The following is a 21910-nucleotide window of genomic DNA, read 5'->3' on the forward strand; positions in this document are numbered from 1 at the left end:
TACAGAAAAATGCTTTAGGGAACTTGAATGTGTCGCCACAGTGGATCATCTGCCTCTGTTAACCCTGATCAACTTCTACCTTTGTCAATGCAATTTCTTTAAAGAGACAGCAGGCCACTTACATTTACTGAGTGATTCCTGTTACTTTTCCTCAGAGCTGGTGGTGTGAACACTTTTCACCTTGTTGTTTTGGACACAGAATAACGTAGTTCCTCTGTGCCGTAAATCGATTCACTGTTTTTCCACGAAGACCACATCCCTGTGGTTATAAAAGCAAGGCTTACAGTGGATCAATAAATCGTAGAATGAGAAAACTTTACATGGTATGTGCTGTATTTCTGCTTCTAATGCCAGAAACCCAGTCGATCAGTTTTTTTTTTGTTTTTTTAGCTTTTTTTATTAGCTTTTCTCTCTATTACTTAAGGTGTGACGTGGCTCAGCTCACGTATTGTTTGCCTGAGTGAGAGGCAGTTGAAGCGTCAAGGACATGCCCATCAGCGTTTGTAATTTGCTGGGGTGTTGATAACGTGCGGTTCAGCAAGGTTATAACTCTTTCAAAGACCTGATCCAATGTGTCTATTCAGGGTGATACCAACTGGAGGTGAGAGAGAGACTGAAATTTTCACTCATTTGGGAGATTAATTGTGATGTCAGGGACCTGAATCCAACGGATTTCATCAGTTTGTTGTTCAACACATCTGTGAGCCAGTTTGCCTGATGTCACATGTGCAGCCAGATTTCCCTGCTTCGTAGGAAGCATGATTGGCCCTGAAGCACAACAATGACGACATGGAGAGTGATGTCAGCTGGACTATTATTCATTCATCATTTTAAAACAAAGAAATGCACTAATTGCAAACGCTCCAATTCAATTATTATATATGTGACACGGGAAACAATTCATATCTCTAAGTCAACGCGTACAACGCTTATCATCTTTTTGAATATTGAACTGAAAAGTCAAATCACAATCACATAAATTATAACTATGCCGAGTGAGGAACTACAGAAAAATCCTGTGAAATTAAGTGTGTAGATATATGTACATATATATATATACATATATATACATATATATATGTATATATATATATATATATATATATATACATACATACATATGTTATATACGTATATATATATATATATATATATACATACATATGTTACATTTAACTTGATAAAGACATTTACAGTGAGACGTTACAGAAGATTTTGAAATGATATGCCAGGCTCTGACAGTGAACACTGAATCCAGCTGAACATAATTAATGCAAGATTTATGTCCTTATGAATCTCTTTACTTTCACACAGGACTCAGATGCGAATTGACCTATGCACATCATTCATTCATAATCAAAGGGGGGTGTAGAGGCTTCCATCAGGTAGCATCAGTGATTATGATAGTTAAGGGCTGAAGTATAGTGCAGGAGCCTGCAGTTCCACTTCACCTTATCACCCCATCTTTGCAGGAACATGAGTTAATCTGTTGAGTTGACCATTCATAATCTCTGCTTGGTTGGGCACTGTCACCTCTCGGCTGGACTTGATGCTGAGGGACTGGCTAGTATTACGAGGGTAAAAAAAAAGGTTATCTCAGCATGAACGTACAATCACATTATCCGTTAAGAGCAGCAGTGCCGTGTGTGTGTGTTGATCAGCTGTGGGATGCAGAAGGTTGCTCCAGCTGTTGCTCACCATCATATCCAATCAGTTAGGACGATTTAGCAAACGCAGTGTGTGTGTGAGAATATCCCGTGTGTGCGTTTTAAAAACTTCCCCCGCGTGAAAACTCACTGCAACTTCGTGAGTGACAGGTGGTTGAGGTGCAGTTGCAGCAGTGACTCCTGCAGCATTTTTTTTTTGTTTTTTTGGTTTTTACACAATAATGTTGCATCATAATAAATGCAGCGAATGGATGATTTGGGATTAGATTTTACCAGCTTGCACAAAAAAAAAAAAAAACAGAATGTATTAACCAGCTTAATTATAATGCAGTACACAAAGTGTGAGCCTGACTCAGCCTTACCTGGGATCTCCTGAGGAGGAACATGTGCAAAGCTGAAGCCTTTCCCGACACAAGCCTCCCGCACCTCGCTGCAATTCCGTGCTTTAAAATCTGCTCTTGCCGCCACACACAGCAGAGAAAAAGTGCAAAGGATGGTCTCTAATCTGAGCATTGTTCACTTGTGCGAAGAGCCGTACTGTTTAAAAGCTTCTTTCCAGCTGGCTGGTCAAACTCCCATGCAGTAGATCCGAAGGTACTTTATAATGAGTGGGCGTTGCAATGGTTGCAGCTCAGATTATCAGTGCCCACCAACACATCTTCCAAATGGTAAACGGGGCTCTGGTGCAACAGAGAATGAGTAAAAAGTCCCCCCGCGCCGCAGACAAGAGGACTGTCTGTGAGAGTGGAGGAGCCTCATGAATCCAGGCTGCGCGTTTCCCCCCCGGTGCGTTGACTCAACTTCTGTGAGCAGACGAGGCTTCTGGCTGCTGCTGCTTCTGCTGCTGCTGCTGCCGCTGCTGCTGTGCGCAAGTGGAAATGCCTGGTGGAGGGAGCGCTGAGTGTTCACAGCAGATGCACTCACTGGCAACGAAAAGCGCCATACAAAATATGGAGTGGACTCCAGCCTCGTCCATTTCTGCATGGTGGGGTGGTGGCAGCGGGGGTCGGCACCTACCACCGAGGATGTGGTGGACAATAAATCAGAGGGAATACAATGGGCGAACTAAGGGACATCATCGAGAAAAAAAAGGGCCCTGGTGTTTGTGAAGTTTTATCACATCAGCATTACATAGTATACTTCTGCTCCATGTTATAGCCATTGCCAAACTTTTGGATGTCAAGGCCCAGAGTAAATTCTTAAAAAAAAAAGTAACTTGAGGGTTCGATGTGTGGTGGTTGGATCAGTCTAGACGTAAATAAACAGCAAGATGGAGATGGATCTTTTCTTAAGCAGCACTTAATTGTTCTCCACACTTCAGCAGCTTCACAACAACAACAACCCTTCCTGTTTACTTCCTTGTTATGCATCACACGTGTCTGAAGCAACCACTGAGAAGCTAGAAGGACTTAGACAGGTAAATGGGAGTCAGAACCACTAAGGCAGATTCAGCTAATTAATTAATTAAGGTTTTTAAACATGCTGCTGTAAATATTTCAACATGTAAATATGCAAATAATAATTGGGAACATAAATGTGTAAATAGCCAACTGTATAAACAATTTATTTTTTTACCAAATTAACTAAAATATATAAACTAAGAACTCGTAAACCTTGCAAAAACAACAACATACAAGATCAAGTATTTGAAACATAACAAAGTTATTATTATAATTTATTTCATAAACCTACAGAAAATAACTTTTTTAAGTGGGCCTCTGCATATCCAACAAAGTGCTCTGTAAGGAAAAAAAAACAACTCTCAATTTGATCATTTTTATGACCTGTAACTACCCACCTGCAGTACCTGCACAGTCCAACAGGGCGGCAACCCACACTCTGATAATCACTATCTTATTAAATCTCTTTCAAACCCTATTAATATCAGGTAACTGTAAAATGAGCTACTTGTCACTGTAGATACTTTAGTTGCGCCAATATCCTGTGTTGTACACGGCAGGATAGTGGCTAGCAGTGTAGCCTCACATCAAGAAGGTCGCAGGTTTGATTCCTGGTTTGACTGAGGGCTTTTCTGCATTGAGTCTTTAGTTCTCCCTGCGTGTGAGTGGGTATTCCGGTTTCCTCCCACGGTCCAAAAACATGCAGAGAGTTAACTGGACTCTAACTCTAGCGATGGACTGGTGACAACACTTAATATACTGCTTACATGCTTTTCTAGGTGTATAATTACTGTAAACTGTCGTTTTCATAGGCCTAAAATAAGTCTTTTTATGTACTTCTTGCAAGAGCCTTGCTTTACGGAGGCTGTCATCATGCGTTCCATGTTCCTCCAGCAGCTTGAACAACCAAACAAGCCTGTGTTTTGTGTCGTGAAGAAGTTTCGCTTTCAAACAAAGGCAAACCACATCCTTTTTGGTACACAAAGACCGCCACAGTTCCCTGATAGCCACGAGAAAGGAAGGGGTGAGTGGAGGAGACTTCTGTTTTTTACAATCTATAATCTCACTGTTAGACGTCACAAGTTCTACCCCAGTTTATTTCTCAGCTCCATCAATGAGGTTATGTTTTTGGGCTGAACAACATTGCTCCAAAAGTCAAGGATGGATGTGGATGTTATTTTCTGAGGATGTGGGGATGTGTTATGGCCCAAGGAAGCAAATATTAGATTTTGGTGGTGATCCAGATATGCATACAGATTTAAGATTTTAAAAAAAACAATTGTAGAAGTTTGGTCAAAATCTGGGTCTTGATTGACACTGTGGGGAAACTGAGGGGAAACTGGTTTATTTTTTATATATTGGTTCATTATTTTAAAATATCATTTTATTCTTCACCAATCTTGTTTTGGGCTATGATGTTTCGGTTTATAATTCAGAAAATGTAAGATATTAAGGTTTAAAACAAAAAGAGAACAATAAGATTCAAATGAAAATGTTTCTCATTCCTGTTCTTAAAGCAAAACACCAGTAGCACAGTATTAGCTCGGATTAACTGGTGGATACAAAGGATGTGATGAGGACCGAACGGCAAATGTTCATGGCTTTATTGATTTTGGAACAGCTTGATCCTAGGATAGATCAACAGTGGATTAACATGGCTGCCAAGAGTTCCTATTGGTATGGGATACCACATTTTCAAAGCTACTTTAAAGTGACATCTGCCTGCTTCAGAGGGCGATGCTATACTGAAAGATTAGATGTCTAAATCTTCAGGTTCAAGGTTTAGAGAGACATGTTCCCCCCTTTTTTGTCATGAAATTATCTCACTTTGCCTTATTTTGGCATTCCATTTACATTTAGTTCAATGGCAGGGGACTGAGGATCTATATTTGTACATAAGAAATGTACAAATATAGTCTCTAAATTATGACATTGAATGAAAGGATGATAGAAACAGTGGTTAGCCTAAGCGATCCCGCAGCTCCTTTCATGAATTCTTCGCTGTACTCACGTGTGGTGAGACTCCTTGACCTGGACAAGTCATCGTTTCTTTATGTGTCCAACTTTGAAACTCAGGGGACAATTTCATCCAAATGAACATTTTGAATGTGATGAAAAATGTATTTAATGGGGGAATTTTCAGCTAAGATAGTTGTCAAGTTGCCTAAGTAGACAGTGGAGCACTGTATTAAAATGTTTCTGTATGTATGTATGCATGGGTGTATGGGGGGGATGTATGAGCTGCTTTAATACTACCTGTGTATATTATTTTCCACCCTCCAGCAATGTACAAGAGCCCTTCCGGGATTCCCGGAGTCCATCCTGTATGCATCCAGTTGGTCAAACACAGTAACCCTCAAAGGAAGACGTACAAGAAAAAATACAAACATTGAATGCATCAAAAATGATTTTATTTCATTGGCAGAACCACAAACAGTACCTGGGAAAAGTAAACTGCAGCCATCGAGATAGCCAAATTATAAAATAGCAGTCCAATTATAACTTTGAACACTGTCATACTAGCAGCACAGAAAGGAACAATCAGAATGTGGACAGAACATTTGAGCTGTCTTACTAACAGTGCTTACAGTGAACACAATATCAGGTGAAGGAACACATGCTGCAGCTCATCATATTTCAGCAACCAGGAGATAAAAAACATGCAACAACGTAAGCAAGCAAATTCAGTGAGGAAATGGCAGCTCCGTCATTGTCTTGTAACTTCTTGCCAGCGGTTGCCATTATATGTGGCAGCAACTTTAGACTGACAGCTTTGTGATCAGCACCCTGGAGAGCTCCACCAAGTTACCTGAGCTACTTCGCCTGTTTTTCTATTATTTTTTTTTTTCTAACATTCTGCCGAGACAGAACTGGTGTAGGCAGATGATCATCAGTCCTTATGGCAGGTAACGATCATTGATGACTTTATTATGGGAGTTTTGTGTGGAGCAAAAGAAAGTTTCAGAGTGAAAAAAAGGACTTTTTGTCAGAAGATTTATCTGGAGTATGCTAAAAAAAAAAATATGATTAACTTTCACACTTTGATGACCCTAGTTCCTTTGATCAATAACAACAGAGAAAAGACTGAATATGAGTTTAATGTTTTACCTGGCTGGGTTATGAATCTGCTTTGACATTACCCCTCTGCCTATACAGTGCACACTGAAGTGTCTGTAGTCAGGACAGCTGCTCTTGCACTTGCTCTTCATGTGGCTGAAAAAAAAACCTATGTTTATTCCTGGCAGCAACCAAGGTGTCAGAATCAGAGAAATGGAGACACCCAGAGCTGATGCCGTCATCTAATAAACCCAGAAACACCTGCAAATAACAACCTGATTCAAAATACCCATTATTGTCTGACAGTGTCTACACTGATAATAAGCACTGGAAGAGTGTAAAGCACATGTGTGCATAGATCTCATGTTATATAGCAAATACTCAAGATATTAATGACAAGAAACTGAATATGGCCATTTCTTTTAATGTAGCTGTTTAATTTACCTCTTAAATTACAGCAGCTCCTATACATAGACATTCCTTCACAATTCCAATTGATATATGAAGAAAGGCAGTACAATGCAAATGATTGCAGTTTAAATGCTGTGTATTTTTCTGCAATCTAATATTACTCTTGGATCCAAGGTTCCTGCAACAGCCTGAATCTCATTAATCAGCTTTTTTTTATTTATTTATATTTTTTTTTACAAAGGATATCTGTGCAGTTCTGCCTATAGCTTCCAAATCTCTAAGGGGCAATGTCAGTTACAACACAAAACTGTTTCATCTATACGCGTCATATTGTCAATATTAAACCCATTTGCTAAAGTCATGAACAAAAAGACCAATGTCACCTTAGTGTGATTCTGTAGCCTGTACCAAATATTATTCAGTAGACCTATACATGTGTTTGTTCAGTGTACCAAATCCCTTGAACCCTTCTAGTTCTATAGTCTATAGTAGTATCTTCTGTCATTTTGGGAAATTGTCATGTGGCATGTGATTACTGATCCTGATAATAATAATATTGTTTTGTATGGCTATGTGCCAAAGACACAGTCAACGATGTCTCTGTTTTTGTTGTTGTTATTGTTGTTGTTGTATTGTTGCTGTCAGTCAAAATCTCCCTGGAGAGTGAAAACAACGTATGCATACAGTATATCAACAAAACATATTTTCAAGCAGTCTCCTTGCTGTCCTGTACTGTTACAGGACAATACAATTCTGATATGAAATGAAGGAATTACTCCATGTAAAGTGTTTAATCAGCAACAAAACAACACACAAAATTTACAAGATTTCACTCTGTATGCTTCACCTCACAGGATGTTTAAAAAAAATGGTATGAATTATGAAAACTCCTATTTCAGGCAATTCAAATGTAGAATTTCTGATCAGTTTTTAATCTTCATGCTACTGAAGTATAATCCTGTGGCTCTGTTTAGTTTTTTACTGAGACAAAGCTGTGTTTTTTTGTTTGTTTTTTAATTTCACAGACATATCAGAAAAGAACATGCACGTAATGTCTCTTTTCTAAAGATGTCTGTGTCTTCTTTGCAGAAAGCTCTCATCCCCACCACTTTATCATTATATCACATTGACCTCGAGATAAAAGAGTATGTTTTCCTATTAGTTTTAGTTTATTTTATATTTTACTGTGCAGATTTGGTCCTGTACGCCACTGTTTGATTTTTAATTTTAATTGGACATTAAATGATGTACTGTAATTCAAATATGCTTACTGGATGGACCTCATGGTAAATAAGATGCTCATTTTTATCGTCAAAATCCTTATCTTTGAAATGCTCTCTCCATTTTCTACCAGCTATCTTACCACCAGGGTACATAAAAAACAGTGTTCACAGAATCTCTCCTCATCACAGCAAAAGTGACTTTTTGAACAGTTTTATTATTGAGAAATGAACTATATCACCGTCAAATACGAATACAAAGTTCATGTCTCTCTTGAGATGAACATGATCATGTTAATCTTCAGATATTCATCAGTGACGAGAGAAAAGAGAGTGCTATGCAGTAAACATTAACAACACACAGTCAATAAACAATTTCAAGCAAATATTGCATGTTGCTTTGAACTACAGAAACCTCTAAAATACACAATCTACAGTAAATTGGACAATTTACACATCTATTTTTGTTTTGACTCGGATGCACCTCAAGTTGATGAAACTCAAAAAAGCAGACCATCTCTGACTGAGTTCTGAATAGTAATTTACAGAATCATTTTCTTTCTAATATCTTATACAGTGAACTTCACATGATGCCAAATCCCTTCCTCTCACTCGGGGAATCATAACATTTTAAAAAAAAACATTAAAAAACATTTGTATGTACTTACTCATATTCTCCCAGCCTATGTGTCGAGTTTATTCTGGTCTTCACATCCATGCCTGCCTAAACTCGACCAGGCATGGAGGGCAACAGAGGATGCTGACCAACTCGGTTTCATCCTTTTATTTTATTTTATTTTATTTTTTTGTTTCATCCGTTTATTGACATCATTGAATACAGTTAACATAGAAATAAAGACAATTAATTTAGGTTAAATAAATCAAATATTTCTATTTCTAAATAGATATATTTCTAAGGATGGAATTGCATTTAGTCAACATTTTAATATTTACTATATTGTGTGCATTAAATTGTTTCAACTCCCTCACATTTACTTCCATATTTATGATATCTGTATAGTTATATATAATAAGTAGTATAGTATTTATTTATAGTGTATATAAAAACACTATATATAATAAGTATAGTTGTGTTTCTGCTGTACTGCTTTTTGTGTTGTCCATTAAAAAAAAACAAAAAACAAAACAAAAAAACTGTACTCCTTCCAGAGACACGGTTTGTATCAGTCTAAAGCTTCAGCAGCTGTCTTCTCATTGGAATTTCTCTGAGATGTGAAAACACACAAGTTTGCTTGAGCAGTCTGGAGCTGTGGGGAGACATCCATTGCAGAACAAAATGCTCAGAGGACAGTGACTCTTAATCCACTCTCAGTGAGACATGCAGGCTGCTGTGATTCAGCAGAACTGCGAGGCAGCTGATCCGCCAACAAAAGACAAGAAAGACACTGACTTTTCCATCTGTTAAATATAGAATAATTAGACAGTTATTACGGGAATGCTGGAGTTCCCTCATTATCAAACCTGAGACTGTATTATGCATCACACCTAAGCTGCAATTATATTATATTATATTATATTATATTATATTATATTATATTATAGTATATTATATTATATTATATTATATTATATTATATTATATTATATTATATTATATGTTGTATTGTGTTGTATTATATTATATTATATCATACAAACATTCTGCATTTTACTGTGCAGCCTGTAGCGATGTAATGTTTATGAAATCACTTTCAGATTAAGACATTTTACAGGCTTTAATTAAAAACTGCTCTAAAAGAACATTAAAGCCTAATTAAGTGGAGGAAATCAGAAGTCACAGGAACATTGATGATGTATATTTTTCATTTTTTCCAGACATGGCGGTGGTAACGTGAATCCTTAATCTTTTCATAATTATGGGCAAAAAAGGGACACAGAATTCCCCAAAGAGCACAGAAACAAGCCTGGCATCTGCCATTCATATAGCTATAGTCTAGTTTAATACAGTAATCCTTTGAGTATGTTATTACCTTCTTGAAGTTTGAATACACAATTATTCAAACTTCTTGGCACTAGTGATATGTATAATAACACCTAATGAGTACAAATAGTAAAATACACATGCACTTGAGCATCTCTGACAGCATCCGCACCTCTTCACCAATGAAGACCGTGGAAAGTATACATTGAGTTATGTCCCACATTCTCCATGAGCCCGAGGCAAGGGGAGACTGAATATATTTTCATTACTCATTCTTCATCATTCCCGCAATTGTTCATTGCATGAGAAACAAACATGTCTTTGGGGCATGTCTTGTCCTGACAATGAGAAATGAATCTATTATATAATAAAGAATGATCAACAGTTACTGAATTCTAATACAGCAAAACAAAAACAAATTTGCTACATGACGAATCCTGTGTCCGTTGTAATCCACTGGATCCACTGGGGCATGGATGTCTCCGCCAAACCTATACAACAGCAGCTTGAAAAACATTCAGGCTTTACTACAGAACTAGAGCTTTCTTCATTATTATTTCTGACCTTGCACAAAAGCAAACCCCATAGTCTTCCCTCCTTGGGCCACACTAAAAATTAATAGGAACTTGGTAACATTGAATTGCAGGCTAATCTGAATGCTGACCGCCCTGAGGAGAAGAATGCCACCTGAGGGGAACCTGCAAACAGTAGTGAACAGCCCTTGTGAAGCAATAAAGGTAGTTGGCACATTAACACATAAAGATAGGTCTGGTGTCATTAAACCTGACCATTGCAAAGATTAAACTGTAGTCTGATGGCCTTGGATGCCCCACTCTGGGCTTTTTTATGGTATTGGTGTTTTAGTACCACATTTTAAATCAAGTACATATACTTACTCACCAACCATAATCAAGAACTGTCAATTATGCTGCTTTTATTAAAAGACTGACTAGTAAAACATAATCTACTATTTAATTTATTTACAGGTAAAACAACTCACTTGTTCTTAATTATGCCCTGATTACTTTGAAATGCCAGGCACCGACTCAGACACCAACTGGATCATTCAGAGACACAAGCAAGTGTTTTAAAAAACCACAGACAACAAAGGACACATATCCATCCATAAAATCAACCATACCGTGATTGGCATTACATTAACCTCTTTTTCCTACATTTCTGCCTGCAATTTCTGCCCCAGTCCACGTCCGGGGATTGCAGTAAATTAAAAGTCAGTCGTATTCAACCCTTGTTATTTTATATCTGCATTTTGAATCTTCATGGGATTATACATTCTACTGATGTTCAGCAAGAGTCATTTAATATGCAGCACAATCCTTCAAGCTTTGGCCCTTTCCTCCTCCCAGGGCATCTAATGCAACGTAATGAATCACTGGTAGATACTCTTAAATAAAGCCTGTGTCAGTGCCTATGGATCTATGAAACCTTCAGAAATGATACAAAACATGCCATGCATTTGTCTACTACTGACGTGCTTGTTCTGAATGTCAGACAAGTCTTCAAAGATGTGTTACGGACTGCCTTCTATAGGTTGATCAATCAACCAACCAACCGACCAATCAACCGACAACTCAAAATTCAGCCCTTTTCATAAAAGGCCCAACATACAGAGACAGACAACCATTAATAACTCACACACCTACAGGCACTTAAGAGAGTCCAATCAACCTCTGCATGTTTTTGGATGTGTGGGAGAAAGGCTACGCACACACAGGGAGCAGGAAAACAACAACAAGGTCTTCAGACCAGGTACAAAAGCCTATGTTATAGCATTTTCTATGATTGCATATGATTGTGGGAATCTGATTGTTTTATTTCTCAAGAAAACTATCCCTGAAAATAAACAGACAAAAGAACAATAGTGCTGGAGCTTGCATTTTCGACCCCCGCTTTTATAACTTATTGCTCATTGTACGCATTGAGAGAGAACATTTTTTATTGAATTAAACATGACCATTTGCCAAACCTTAAAAAAAACGTTTTTCAACATATATCTTCAAGCCAACACCTACTGAATGGTAAAATAAATGCATCATTGATGTCACATAATTTTGTTCCTCCCTTATATTAACCCTAACCCCAATTCATTGGTATATGCCAAAAGCACTCACTAACCATATATAATGAACTTTCCCATGAACATTTAGGATATTAGGAGAAAAAAAAATCATATTTAATTTAATTTCATCTAATTCATTGTTAACATATCTTATCTCTAATTGGAAAAAAGCCAATCAACCAGGCTGAACTCAAAGCAACATTTGGTCGGCCAATCAAGTTTTTAATTCAGCACAGCATACTGAAATTCCTCATGACTGTGCTGCCATGAGCAGGAGCAGAATGGATCAATATGACCCAATTAAAAATATAGTGTCTCTTGGATAAAAGGCCTACTTTGAATCCAAGGTATTTGACCACAAGACAATACGTTAACATAGAACCCAGTTGTTCTAGTGACAGCGGTATCCCATCCTTTGACACCCCGACAAGCCCCTGCCAGAATACCAACAGCCCTTCATTGTTACAGCCCTTATGCAATCAATTTCAATCTAAGGCTAGTGGTCAATCACTCACCAGTGCTGGACACACAGAGCCTGCAGATGAGTGTGAGAGGAGATAAAGCTCCTGGGGTCCAGAGCTTCTCTGCAGTGTGTTGTGCTGGGCTGAGCCAACTATAGCACAGGGGGTTGTAAACAACACAGATGGGACAAACAAACCAAAGCATGACACTCCTTGACTACTTTATAGTTTAATTCCTCACTAGTTCTGTGTCGGCCAGACACTGTAATGATTTGGACTATTCGGGCACTTGCAAGGTGTTTGGAAAATGTAGTGCAAGTTCACTTACTGGTGGGAGTCAGTGAGACATAACAGGTCTGATGCTTACAAGACAGGATGGATGGGAGCAGCGTGAGAGTGCCAGGAGACATGAAAAGTACAAAAACATGTTGTTATGTGAGTACATGTGTTTGAGTGTTAAGGAGGTTGTTGTTTTAGCAACAAGGGACCAAGAGATAGAATTGAAAAGAAATACAATATAAAATAAAAAATATGTGAAGATTAACCCTGAGAACTCCTAGAACTGTATTACATGATGTTAACAATTGCAAAAAAAAACAATTACCGTGCTACTTCTGTTAGATAATGTACAGGTCTTATTATTTGTTGTGTTAAATTAAAGAACATCCTTTAGTATCAGGGTTTACATTTTTAAAGCACTTCCATCAACAATATCCCTAGTCAAATGTATGCCAGGAGAAATGCCAGACAAAAAGAAAAATCATCATCTCAAGTATTGATATTCACTGAAATTTCACTGAGGCAACAAATGATTTTGTATTTGTGGCGCCAACCCAGGCATTGTACCAATCTGCTTTGGGACATCTCTCAAGATAAACACAATTAACAAAACAGATTCAGTGCTCACTGTTTATCCAAGAACACAGTTTGGATTTAATTAACTGTCTTCTGTATTCCCAGTTTAGACTGTACACATGCCCACCACACATTTGTCTATATAATGCATATATTTTACAAAGTATGTCTGCATCACTCCTGGACCTTTGGATTGAGTCTAACATCTGAATAATAAAGTGATTTAGTGCTTGCTTGCCTAATATCAGTAACTGGTTAAATATGTCAAACGGTATTTAACTGATACAGCTCGACATTTCTTAGTTACAGGTGAAAAAAAATGTGCTTTCTGACACACTGAAAACAAATCAAAAGGCTGTGAACAAGTCCAGTGGGGCTGTGTATCTTCCACTGATTAAACTGAATTTCCATCAAGGAATGCTTGCATGCTCTAAGAATTCAACACCAGTATGCAAGGGTCCACGCACCTTGGGGACCACAAGTCTAATTTGCGTCAAACCCAAAAGGCAGATAATAGTGCTGATCTGACAGCCAGCCAATTCCCAGCTTCCCTCATCAAGAATACACTCAATTTCAAACATCAAACTGCTTGCAACAAAAATGAAAAACCCTTTGAATGAAAGAAAGTTGGCTGGCGGGGAAACCTTCAGGGATTCTTGATACACTTGACAAGTTTGAAAGACTATCAGCTTCAATGTTCTGAGCTAATGTATGGTCCAAAATATGAATTAGATAGAAATGATGGGGTGCATTTAGGATGATTATTGTCATTTGCATGTCACAGACTTTACAGGCCTCTTGTGAATACACCGGTGTACAATGTCAACATCGCTGCAATATCAATTCATAGTAACTGAAGCATGATTACAGTATATTGGTGAGCCAATGCATAAGTGAAGTTTATTTTTGCAAGTTGGCTGTCTGCATGCCTTGTGGTGTTGAACAGATTTGCCATGCACAGGAAGGGTCTGCTTTACTTATTATTATTATTATTGTTAATTATTTATTTATTTATTTTCTGGCTGTGTGATGTATGGTAACTGGACCGGACGGGGGGGTAGGAAGTAGACAGACAAGGGGAAGGGAAGATGAAGGAGAGAGGAATAACAGTACAGGATAACAACATAACACAATGATAGTAAGAGTACTGACATTCATGTAAGTACAGTAACTACAGTAGTTAACAACCACAACAGTCATATAGCTTCTCTTGCCACAAGCTTACACTAAAGCCTTGTTTCCACCAAGTGGTTCAGTTCAGTTCAATACTTTGTGTTATTATTTGTGTAAGTCCTGTATGTGGCGCTACTGGCAGCTGATTGTTTGCTGGTATAGGTATAAATCGCGACCAGATTCTTCCTTAGTGTCTGAAATGATATCAGTGATTTATTTTCTTCCAATGTCCACTTATTTTTCCATTTCCACAAATCATCTTTCTATTTCCATAAAAAAAAAAAAAAATGATTGTGGGAATCTGTTTGTTTTATTTCTCAAGAAAACTATCCCTGAAAAAAAAACAGACAAAAGAACGATAGTGCTGGAGCTTGCATTTTCGACCCCCGCTTTTATAACTTATTGCTCATTGTACGCATTGAGAGAGAACATTTTTTATTGAATTAAACATGACCATTTGCCAAACCTTAAAAAAAATGTTTTTCAATATATATCTTCAAGCCTACACCTACTGACTGGTAAAATAAATGCATCATTGATGTCACATAATTTTGTTCCTCCCTTATAATATCTAACCCTAACCCTAACCCTAACCCTAACACCTGAGTATAATGACAGGTGACCTCAATTACCAGCATGACCCTGGGCCAGCGTCAGCCTCAGGCAGAACATAAGAAAGAAAATACAACCCCCTAGTGGTTGGGGGAAAATCTCACAAATTGCTCAAACAAAACTTGAAAACACAAACTGCTAGAAGTCCTCCATTGTTACCCTTTTGTTTACTGTGTTGCATTCTTCTTCTTTGTTTTGTCTACTTTAATTTATCACTATCCAAAATTAGCTACTGCATTATAACAGTTATTCTTCCTGTGATGTGACAAAATATGTGACAATTATTGGCGGGCTACACTGTGTCAAGCTGATCGTGCTGACCCACACACTCCGTGGTGAAAATGCAAGCCACGTCAGACTGTTTCAAACTGCACCAGGGAGAGCTAAACTGCACTGTACTGAAGGGGGAAATGAGGCTGAAGCTGAAGCCTGCAATAATGAGAATAATCAAGGAAGGGTGTTGAGACCAAAAGAGTCAATATCAGAGGCAACTCTGGCCTATGACTATTTGCTATCTGTTTGTTGTTGCTGATCAGCTGTAAAAAAAAATGGACAAAGATCAGTAAAACATGATGGGCATGGCAAGCGGTATAAGTTATATATGGAAATGTTTTGGCTAACAAACCTCTCAGTCAAGATACTCCGGTATCATTTATTTGAAAAGGTCCAGGGTGACTTCATCTCTTGCTCATATGCAAACACTCCCTTTGCAAACGTATTGCAAATGGACACAAATGGCAGGACAAAGGGTTGAATCATTTCATACTGCAGATGCAATCAAGTCTGGTGCAATCAAAGACAGAAAAGGGCAATAACATGTGGTGTGATAATCGACTTCTCTATGTATAGCCAAGACTTTGCATCAGTAATTGACAGATTTCTGGCAGGGTACAGTGGCCTGTAATTGAAATGAATAAGCCAGCTGGTAAACCAGTTAATTAAAGAAGAGAATCAATGGATAAGAGCATGGATATAATGAGAACGCTATATTTTTAATGAAATTTCTACCAATATCCTGCTTTGCTGTTTTGGAAAATAAGGTTTGAAGCCACATCTTTCACTTATGGTTGCAAGGAAAGTGTAGTTCTGTTAATGTTCCCAGTGTTCTTGGTGTTTCAGTGCTTCTTATTGGAAAACATGCTTTTTTTTAGATTTCAGTCTCTTCTTGCCAACTCATCCACATTTCCAATCAGTTCAATTATTTAAGTGCATTCTTTGCACCCACCTGCTTAAGTGTGTGTGTGTGTAGCTGTGTCCTGTTTGAAGCAACACATTAGAAAAAGTCATCTGTTATATGTTACGCTGCTGATTTTTGCTAAGACCCTGTTGTTTGCTGTGGGCTAACTAGTAAAAGCAACATTATCATTATCACCGATATTTACAGTATAACCTTAGACACCCATCAAGTTACTGACACCGAACCTGGTGAAATGCATGCACAAACTGGCACATGCAGCTGGACCTGCCACCAAAACAAACAACAGAGAAGCTTGAATTACAACATTGATGTAGTTTTGACTTACTTACTTACTTCTAGCTCTTGTTGGTACCCAAGTCGCTTTGGATAAAAGTGTCTGCTAAATGACATGTAACGTAATGTAATAATGTAACGCACTTCTCTGTTCATAACCCCCATTACAATAATATTCACTTACATGGAAAATATGCTGCTATATGTTTAAAAAAATATTGCACCTTAGAGGATGTTGGTGTATAACCTGCTGTCCAAACAAAAGTGAATTCACATCCGTCTTCATTTACACACTAACCTAATTCCTCTGAGCCTGTTGCACTGTGTCTGGCTCTCTAGTTCATGGCAGTACACATTCATCTGTCACACTCCATCTGCCTACTGTGGACTTCCTGTCTCCATATCCACCTGCTCACCTGCTTTCATATTAACACACTAGTTCCTCATGTCTGCCCCCTGGTGCTTACATCAGCCGTTTTCAGTGTCAGGTCACCTGATTCGTTTCTGCTACCTGCATGCATTGTTTGTACCCACCTGCCAACTCATCCTTCTCTCTCTCTCTCGCTCTCACTTTCTACATTAGTCGTGTCCTCTTCATTTTGTCTCATGTTCCATTGCTGCATTTCCCTGCCTTTGTGTCTGTGCTTATAGGTGCTGTTACACCAACAGAGTCAAAGGGAGAGACCATCAGCCATCATCACTCCACTTAGAAGATACACTGCAGTGAAGGACGCTTCTTATTCATTTAAAGCTTGTGTTTTCATATTATAATGATGGAGGTAAAGGTGTTCATTTGCAAAAGAGCAGGTAGGACATCTGTAAGATGTTATAACTTTCACATCAACTTGATTATTTTGTATAGTTCTTGAACAGTTCAAGCCATTATTCCTTTGTACGTCAGAGTGAGGTATACAGCTTAAATGGCACACTGGAGCATACAAAGTGTTTGTTTTATAATGGAGAAACACATTCACTCTGAAACAAAATGCAATAGATGCACTTATGCAGGTTTAGACAGGCTATGCCTGGAGTTCACTCCGCCCACTATTTTATCAATAATGGCCTCCAGTTATCCCACACATTTCTATAGTTGGTGATCTCTAATAAAAATGCATGTATAAAGCAATTTGACCGACTACGGTGGAGTGCAATTATGTGGTGGAGTCCATTGTATAAAGAGTATTATATATTTTTCTACAATGTAATAAAAAAACAAATTGCAGGATTGTGCCATTGAGTCAGACCATGATAAAGTTTACTGCTGAGAACGCCTGGCCTAGTGCACTGTGATGGCTGCGTCTCTGTGGGCAACTCACATAAGTCCTTTCACAATTCATTCTGACAGCATTGCCACGTTTCTTGTCAAGACTGTCTCTATAAAGTAAATCTCGAGCAGACTTTAACTCTTTGGATCACATTAGCCGATAGGGTTTTTTTTTTTGTTTACATCTAGGACAAAGGGCATGTCAGTGCCACAGTTGTGTGTGCGCCATCTTTCTAGTCTACCATATGTTCAGAGCTGACTTGCAGCAGTTATGAAATGTAATGGAACAGAGAGCTGTTGCTTGGAGGACATATTAGTTTATTTCTGACAAATGGTACGTCTTTAGCAGCAGTCAGTGACGCGTGTCATCCAGAGTTAGCCCCAGCTGTCTCGTTTGACATTGCCTGCAGGGGTACGAGTGTCAAGTGTGATTTTCAGACGAGTGGGGTCAAACCATCAATTCTCCCGACTGAAGCCACTGACAGATAATTGCTTGCAGCTTTACATTGTAAACCTTCAGAGGATGAAGCTGAAATACTATGCCAGTGCAGCCTGGGTAATTAGCAGACATAGTTATCGCAGCTCAGAGGGGAATCACTCTGTGATGACAAATTATATGATACTTTGTACACAGGCAGACTGTAAATGTATCTTTTCACTGTAAGTAATGTCGGAGGATCATGACAAGCTTTATGGCTATACATGTAGAACACACAACATTTTAGGTAAATTCAAGAAGTTAAATACACAACAATGTACTGTTGATATTAATGTATTAATGATTAAAGGTGCTATATGTAAGAAATTAATTATATTAAGACTGTAAATAACCACTTGAAATAGTGGATTCACTGATAACAATGGGGGAGTCACAAAACACATTTTCATTTGTGGGCTGCAAACTCTCTACTCTCTCATTTTACTCTCTGCTCTGGTGCTTTGGTCCCAATCATGTTGCTAGTAGCACTGCAACACACTCAGAAGAGAGCAGCTAGCATCCGAAGTGGTGAAAAAAAGAAACTTTAATGCAGCATACTGAGATACACGCATTATTATTATGCTATTTATTAGTTTTGATTCTGCGTGGTGGTTAATAGAATAGTTTATTTAATATAAATTATTTTCTTGACATTATAGTCATGTTTTGGATAATAATAATGCTTTGCTTAAAATGTTTAGTTTTGTATTAGTTTATGTTTATTGCAATGTTTGGGTTATATGCACTATATATATATATATATATATATATATATATATATATATATGTTTACCAGAGCAGCAGAAGAGACAAAGGATTTGTTTGTTTGGATTCAATAAAACCATCAAAATCAATAACCTAGCGTGGACATTCAGTTTTCTACCTGCCCACTTGCTATAGTAGTCTTTTGATTTAGTTAAGTTTTAGATTCATTTGTTTTAACATGTATTTTTTTTGGTTGACAAAGGCCATTGTCAACAGTATCCTATGAATACTTTGACCAGTACATTTACATAAGACTAAGATGACTTCAGCATTGTCACATTGTCAAAATATGATTTGTAATTTGTTTCTGAAACACTCTGTAAGTCATTTATTTAAATTATGTCTGGATAGCTATCAATAAATAAATTGTATTAGGAGTCTGGAAAAGACTACACTGCAACTGATGCAACTGATAATTCCCACCCACTTTCTTGTGCTCTACAGTGAAACCTCCCTCAAAAAAACACAGAACACATACTGCCCAAAGCCAAGTGGAAGAAAAAGGACTGCTGGGAGGAGCTACAATGATAATGATTCCATCACCTGTAAGGAAACACTCAACAGCATCATAAAGAACATCAGGTTGGTTAGTGACCGATATGCCAGCTAAATATTCTATTTGGTTTGAATAAAATCAGCCCTGCAAGGGCTAAAGACATTGGTATTGATAGCAGTTAGGACCTGAAGGGGATTTACACAAATGAGATAATTTTAACAAACAAATTACTGACTAAAGCTTTAAGTGCAAATGACAAATAGGCGGTTGTTTTATTGATCAGTGAATCATTTGGGGTCTAGTGTTCTCACCCTCACTGCTCACAGCTGTATATAACATGCAGTGTTATAAGATATCCCCTTTTCCCCTTTGAGACAGTTCATAAGTTAATGAGACACTGCACTAAGAGATTCATGCTCGTCTCCTCTCAGCTGGCTTCTTCAGAAAAAATCAATGTGCCACTTGAGCAGTCAAAAAGCAGGGAATGTGTCAAAACACTTTCAATCACTTCTTAGGAGACCCTTTAACCCTGGACCCACATGGTACACATATGATAACAACTCTCGTTATTGTGCATGGTGTGAAATCTGCTCATGCTGACTAAAGGCAGACAACACTATCTGCTGCACCACAATGAACTGACAAAAAAAAACCTAAAAAAAAACCAATGTCAATACGTGTTACCTGAGACAACTGGCTTCACGGCTCTCCTCCAAACCCTCGCTCAGCATAATAGAGCCATGGAGTGACTGGAATAAGAGACTTTAACATCAAAAGACAAGTAAAGTTTTGCCAATTCAATTATCACCACAGCCAACAAAACCAGTGGAGCATCCTTTGAGTTGATCTGTTGTCAGTGTGACATTCTCAAAGATAGATTATCATGAACAAATGGAGAAATAAAAGATTTATTACGAAAAGAAGATTTGGAAGAGAGAAAGAGAGAGAATGTGTCTCCTTTGAGGGCGTACGAGTTATATTCTTCAGTAAAAGAGAAAGCTTTGTCTCTCTTTGATTGGACATAACTCTAGCAGAGAAATGCCTTAAGTGAGATAAGGCTAAGCCAATGTTTCATGTCACCATTATAAAACGTGAGATTGAGCTGAAATGATTTAAATGCAATCTTCTCCCTGTGTCAGCTACAAAATACATACACATCTCTCTAAAAATGTACTTTATGTCAAGCAGTGCCACAGTGGATAACAATGTTCTGTCATTCATCTAACATTTTAATGTTGTTGTTGGCCATGATTAGTGTGTGAGGAAAAAGCACAAGGTGACGCTTGCAGAACACATGAAGATGTGTTATTAATGGCCCATTGTTGTAAAGAGTGTATATGCTTTCAGCTTATCTCAGTGACAGAAAATAGAATATTCTACAGTGATCATGTGTTCATAATGTCTCTGTATCGATACAGACTTTGTTGGTGTAATCACTATCTCATCATAGCAGTAGTTTATTAAATGTAAGACTACATCCACCACAGCATAAATTAATGTATTATTCAATTTAACTAAAATAATCTTTACTTCAAGTTACTCTTTCTCTTTTCTTAGAGAAAGAGTAAGAAACACTGTACATGAAAAGGATTTCTGTATTGGCTGACTTGATCCACCATCTGCCATTCAGAAATCTTCTGGAAACAGCCCACTTCCTGTTTTGTATTGCACAGTAATCCACCAGATTTCTCCCCCAAAACCCAGTCTGGTGGCCATGCACCATAAAAGTGCAGTGCATAGCCATTTTCCTGCTGTTAAAATTATATCCTTAGGAAGTTCACCTCCGATGAAGTACAGAGGCCTCTTGTAAAGCTGGGTCTCACAGTTATAGCTGGAATCTGTTCACAGCTGTGCTGCCCTTTGTTACTTCCTTGGTATGAATGGAAAAAATGAAATGAAAAAAAACAGTGTGATAGAATGAAATCATTTTCAATACAAAATGTCTGAATAGTCCACATTGCCATGTGTTTTTCCCCTATTTGAAATTGCTTTAAATCATTGTCATACTTGAAATTATATGTTATTCTCGTCAAACATTTTGATTAGATTTCAGGAGAACATTACATTTTGGATTTGAAAACTTTTTGGTTTTCTACTCAGACCTATTGCCCAGCCTTGCATTTTCCTTCAGCTGTCTAGAGAATTTAGGGTATTTCTGTTCTTAAGGTCTTTCTTAAAGGGTATTGGATCACAGCTCTATCTCTTTGCTCTAATCAACCTGCAGGAGGCTGCTTTCAGCAAATATTTCACTCTCTATCACAGCGACATGCAGCCTATGAAATATGTTTTGGAAAAATAAAAGAAATTTAGACTTATACGTTAGTTATTTTACAAAATATTATACTGAAGATCACTGGGAAACTAGGTGTGTAGGGTTACTGTCTGAATGAATGAAACCAAAAGCCCAGATGATTTGTTTTGGGTAGTTCCCACAATGCAGCTGGAACCATGTACAGTAATACATGGGGGAATATTTATATGTGTCACCTGTGAGGTCTGTGTGTCACCAAAACAAACGAGAGAGCAGACAGTTCATTTGCTGACAAACTCTATAAATC

General features: G+C 37.9%; 1 protein-coding gene across 2 annotated transcripts in view; it reads right to left on the minus strand.

The window, feature by feature from the left end:
* Positions 1–2524, minus strand: part of gpc6b (glypican 6b) — a 68227-nt gene extending 65703 nt beyond the window's left edge. For both annotated transcript variants that reach the window (XM_058622353.1, XM_058622352.1), the window contains exon 1: positions 2030–2524. In XM_058622353.1, the coding sequence (XP_058478336.1) occupies positions 2030–2180 (151 nt within the window). In that variant the 5' untranslated portion in view covers positions 2181–2524. The remainder of the gene's footprint in view (positions 1–2029) is intronic.
* Between the last annotated feature and the right edge of the window lie 19386 nt (positions 2525–21910).

The sequence above is a fragment of the Solea solea genome, chromosome 2, assembly GCF_958295425.1.
Source record: "Solea solea chromosome 2, fSolSol10.1, whole genome shotgun sequence".
In the NCBI taxonomy this organism is placed as follows: Eukaryota; Metazoa; Chordata; class Actinopteri; order Pleuronectiformes; family Soleidae; genus Solea; species Solea solea.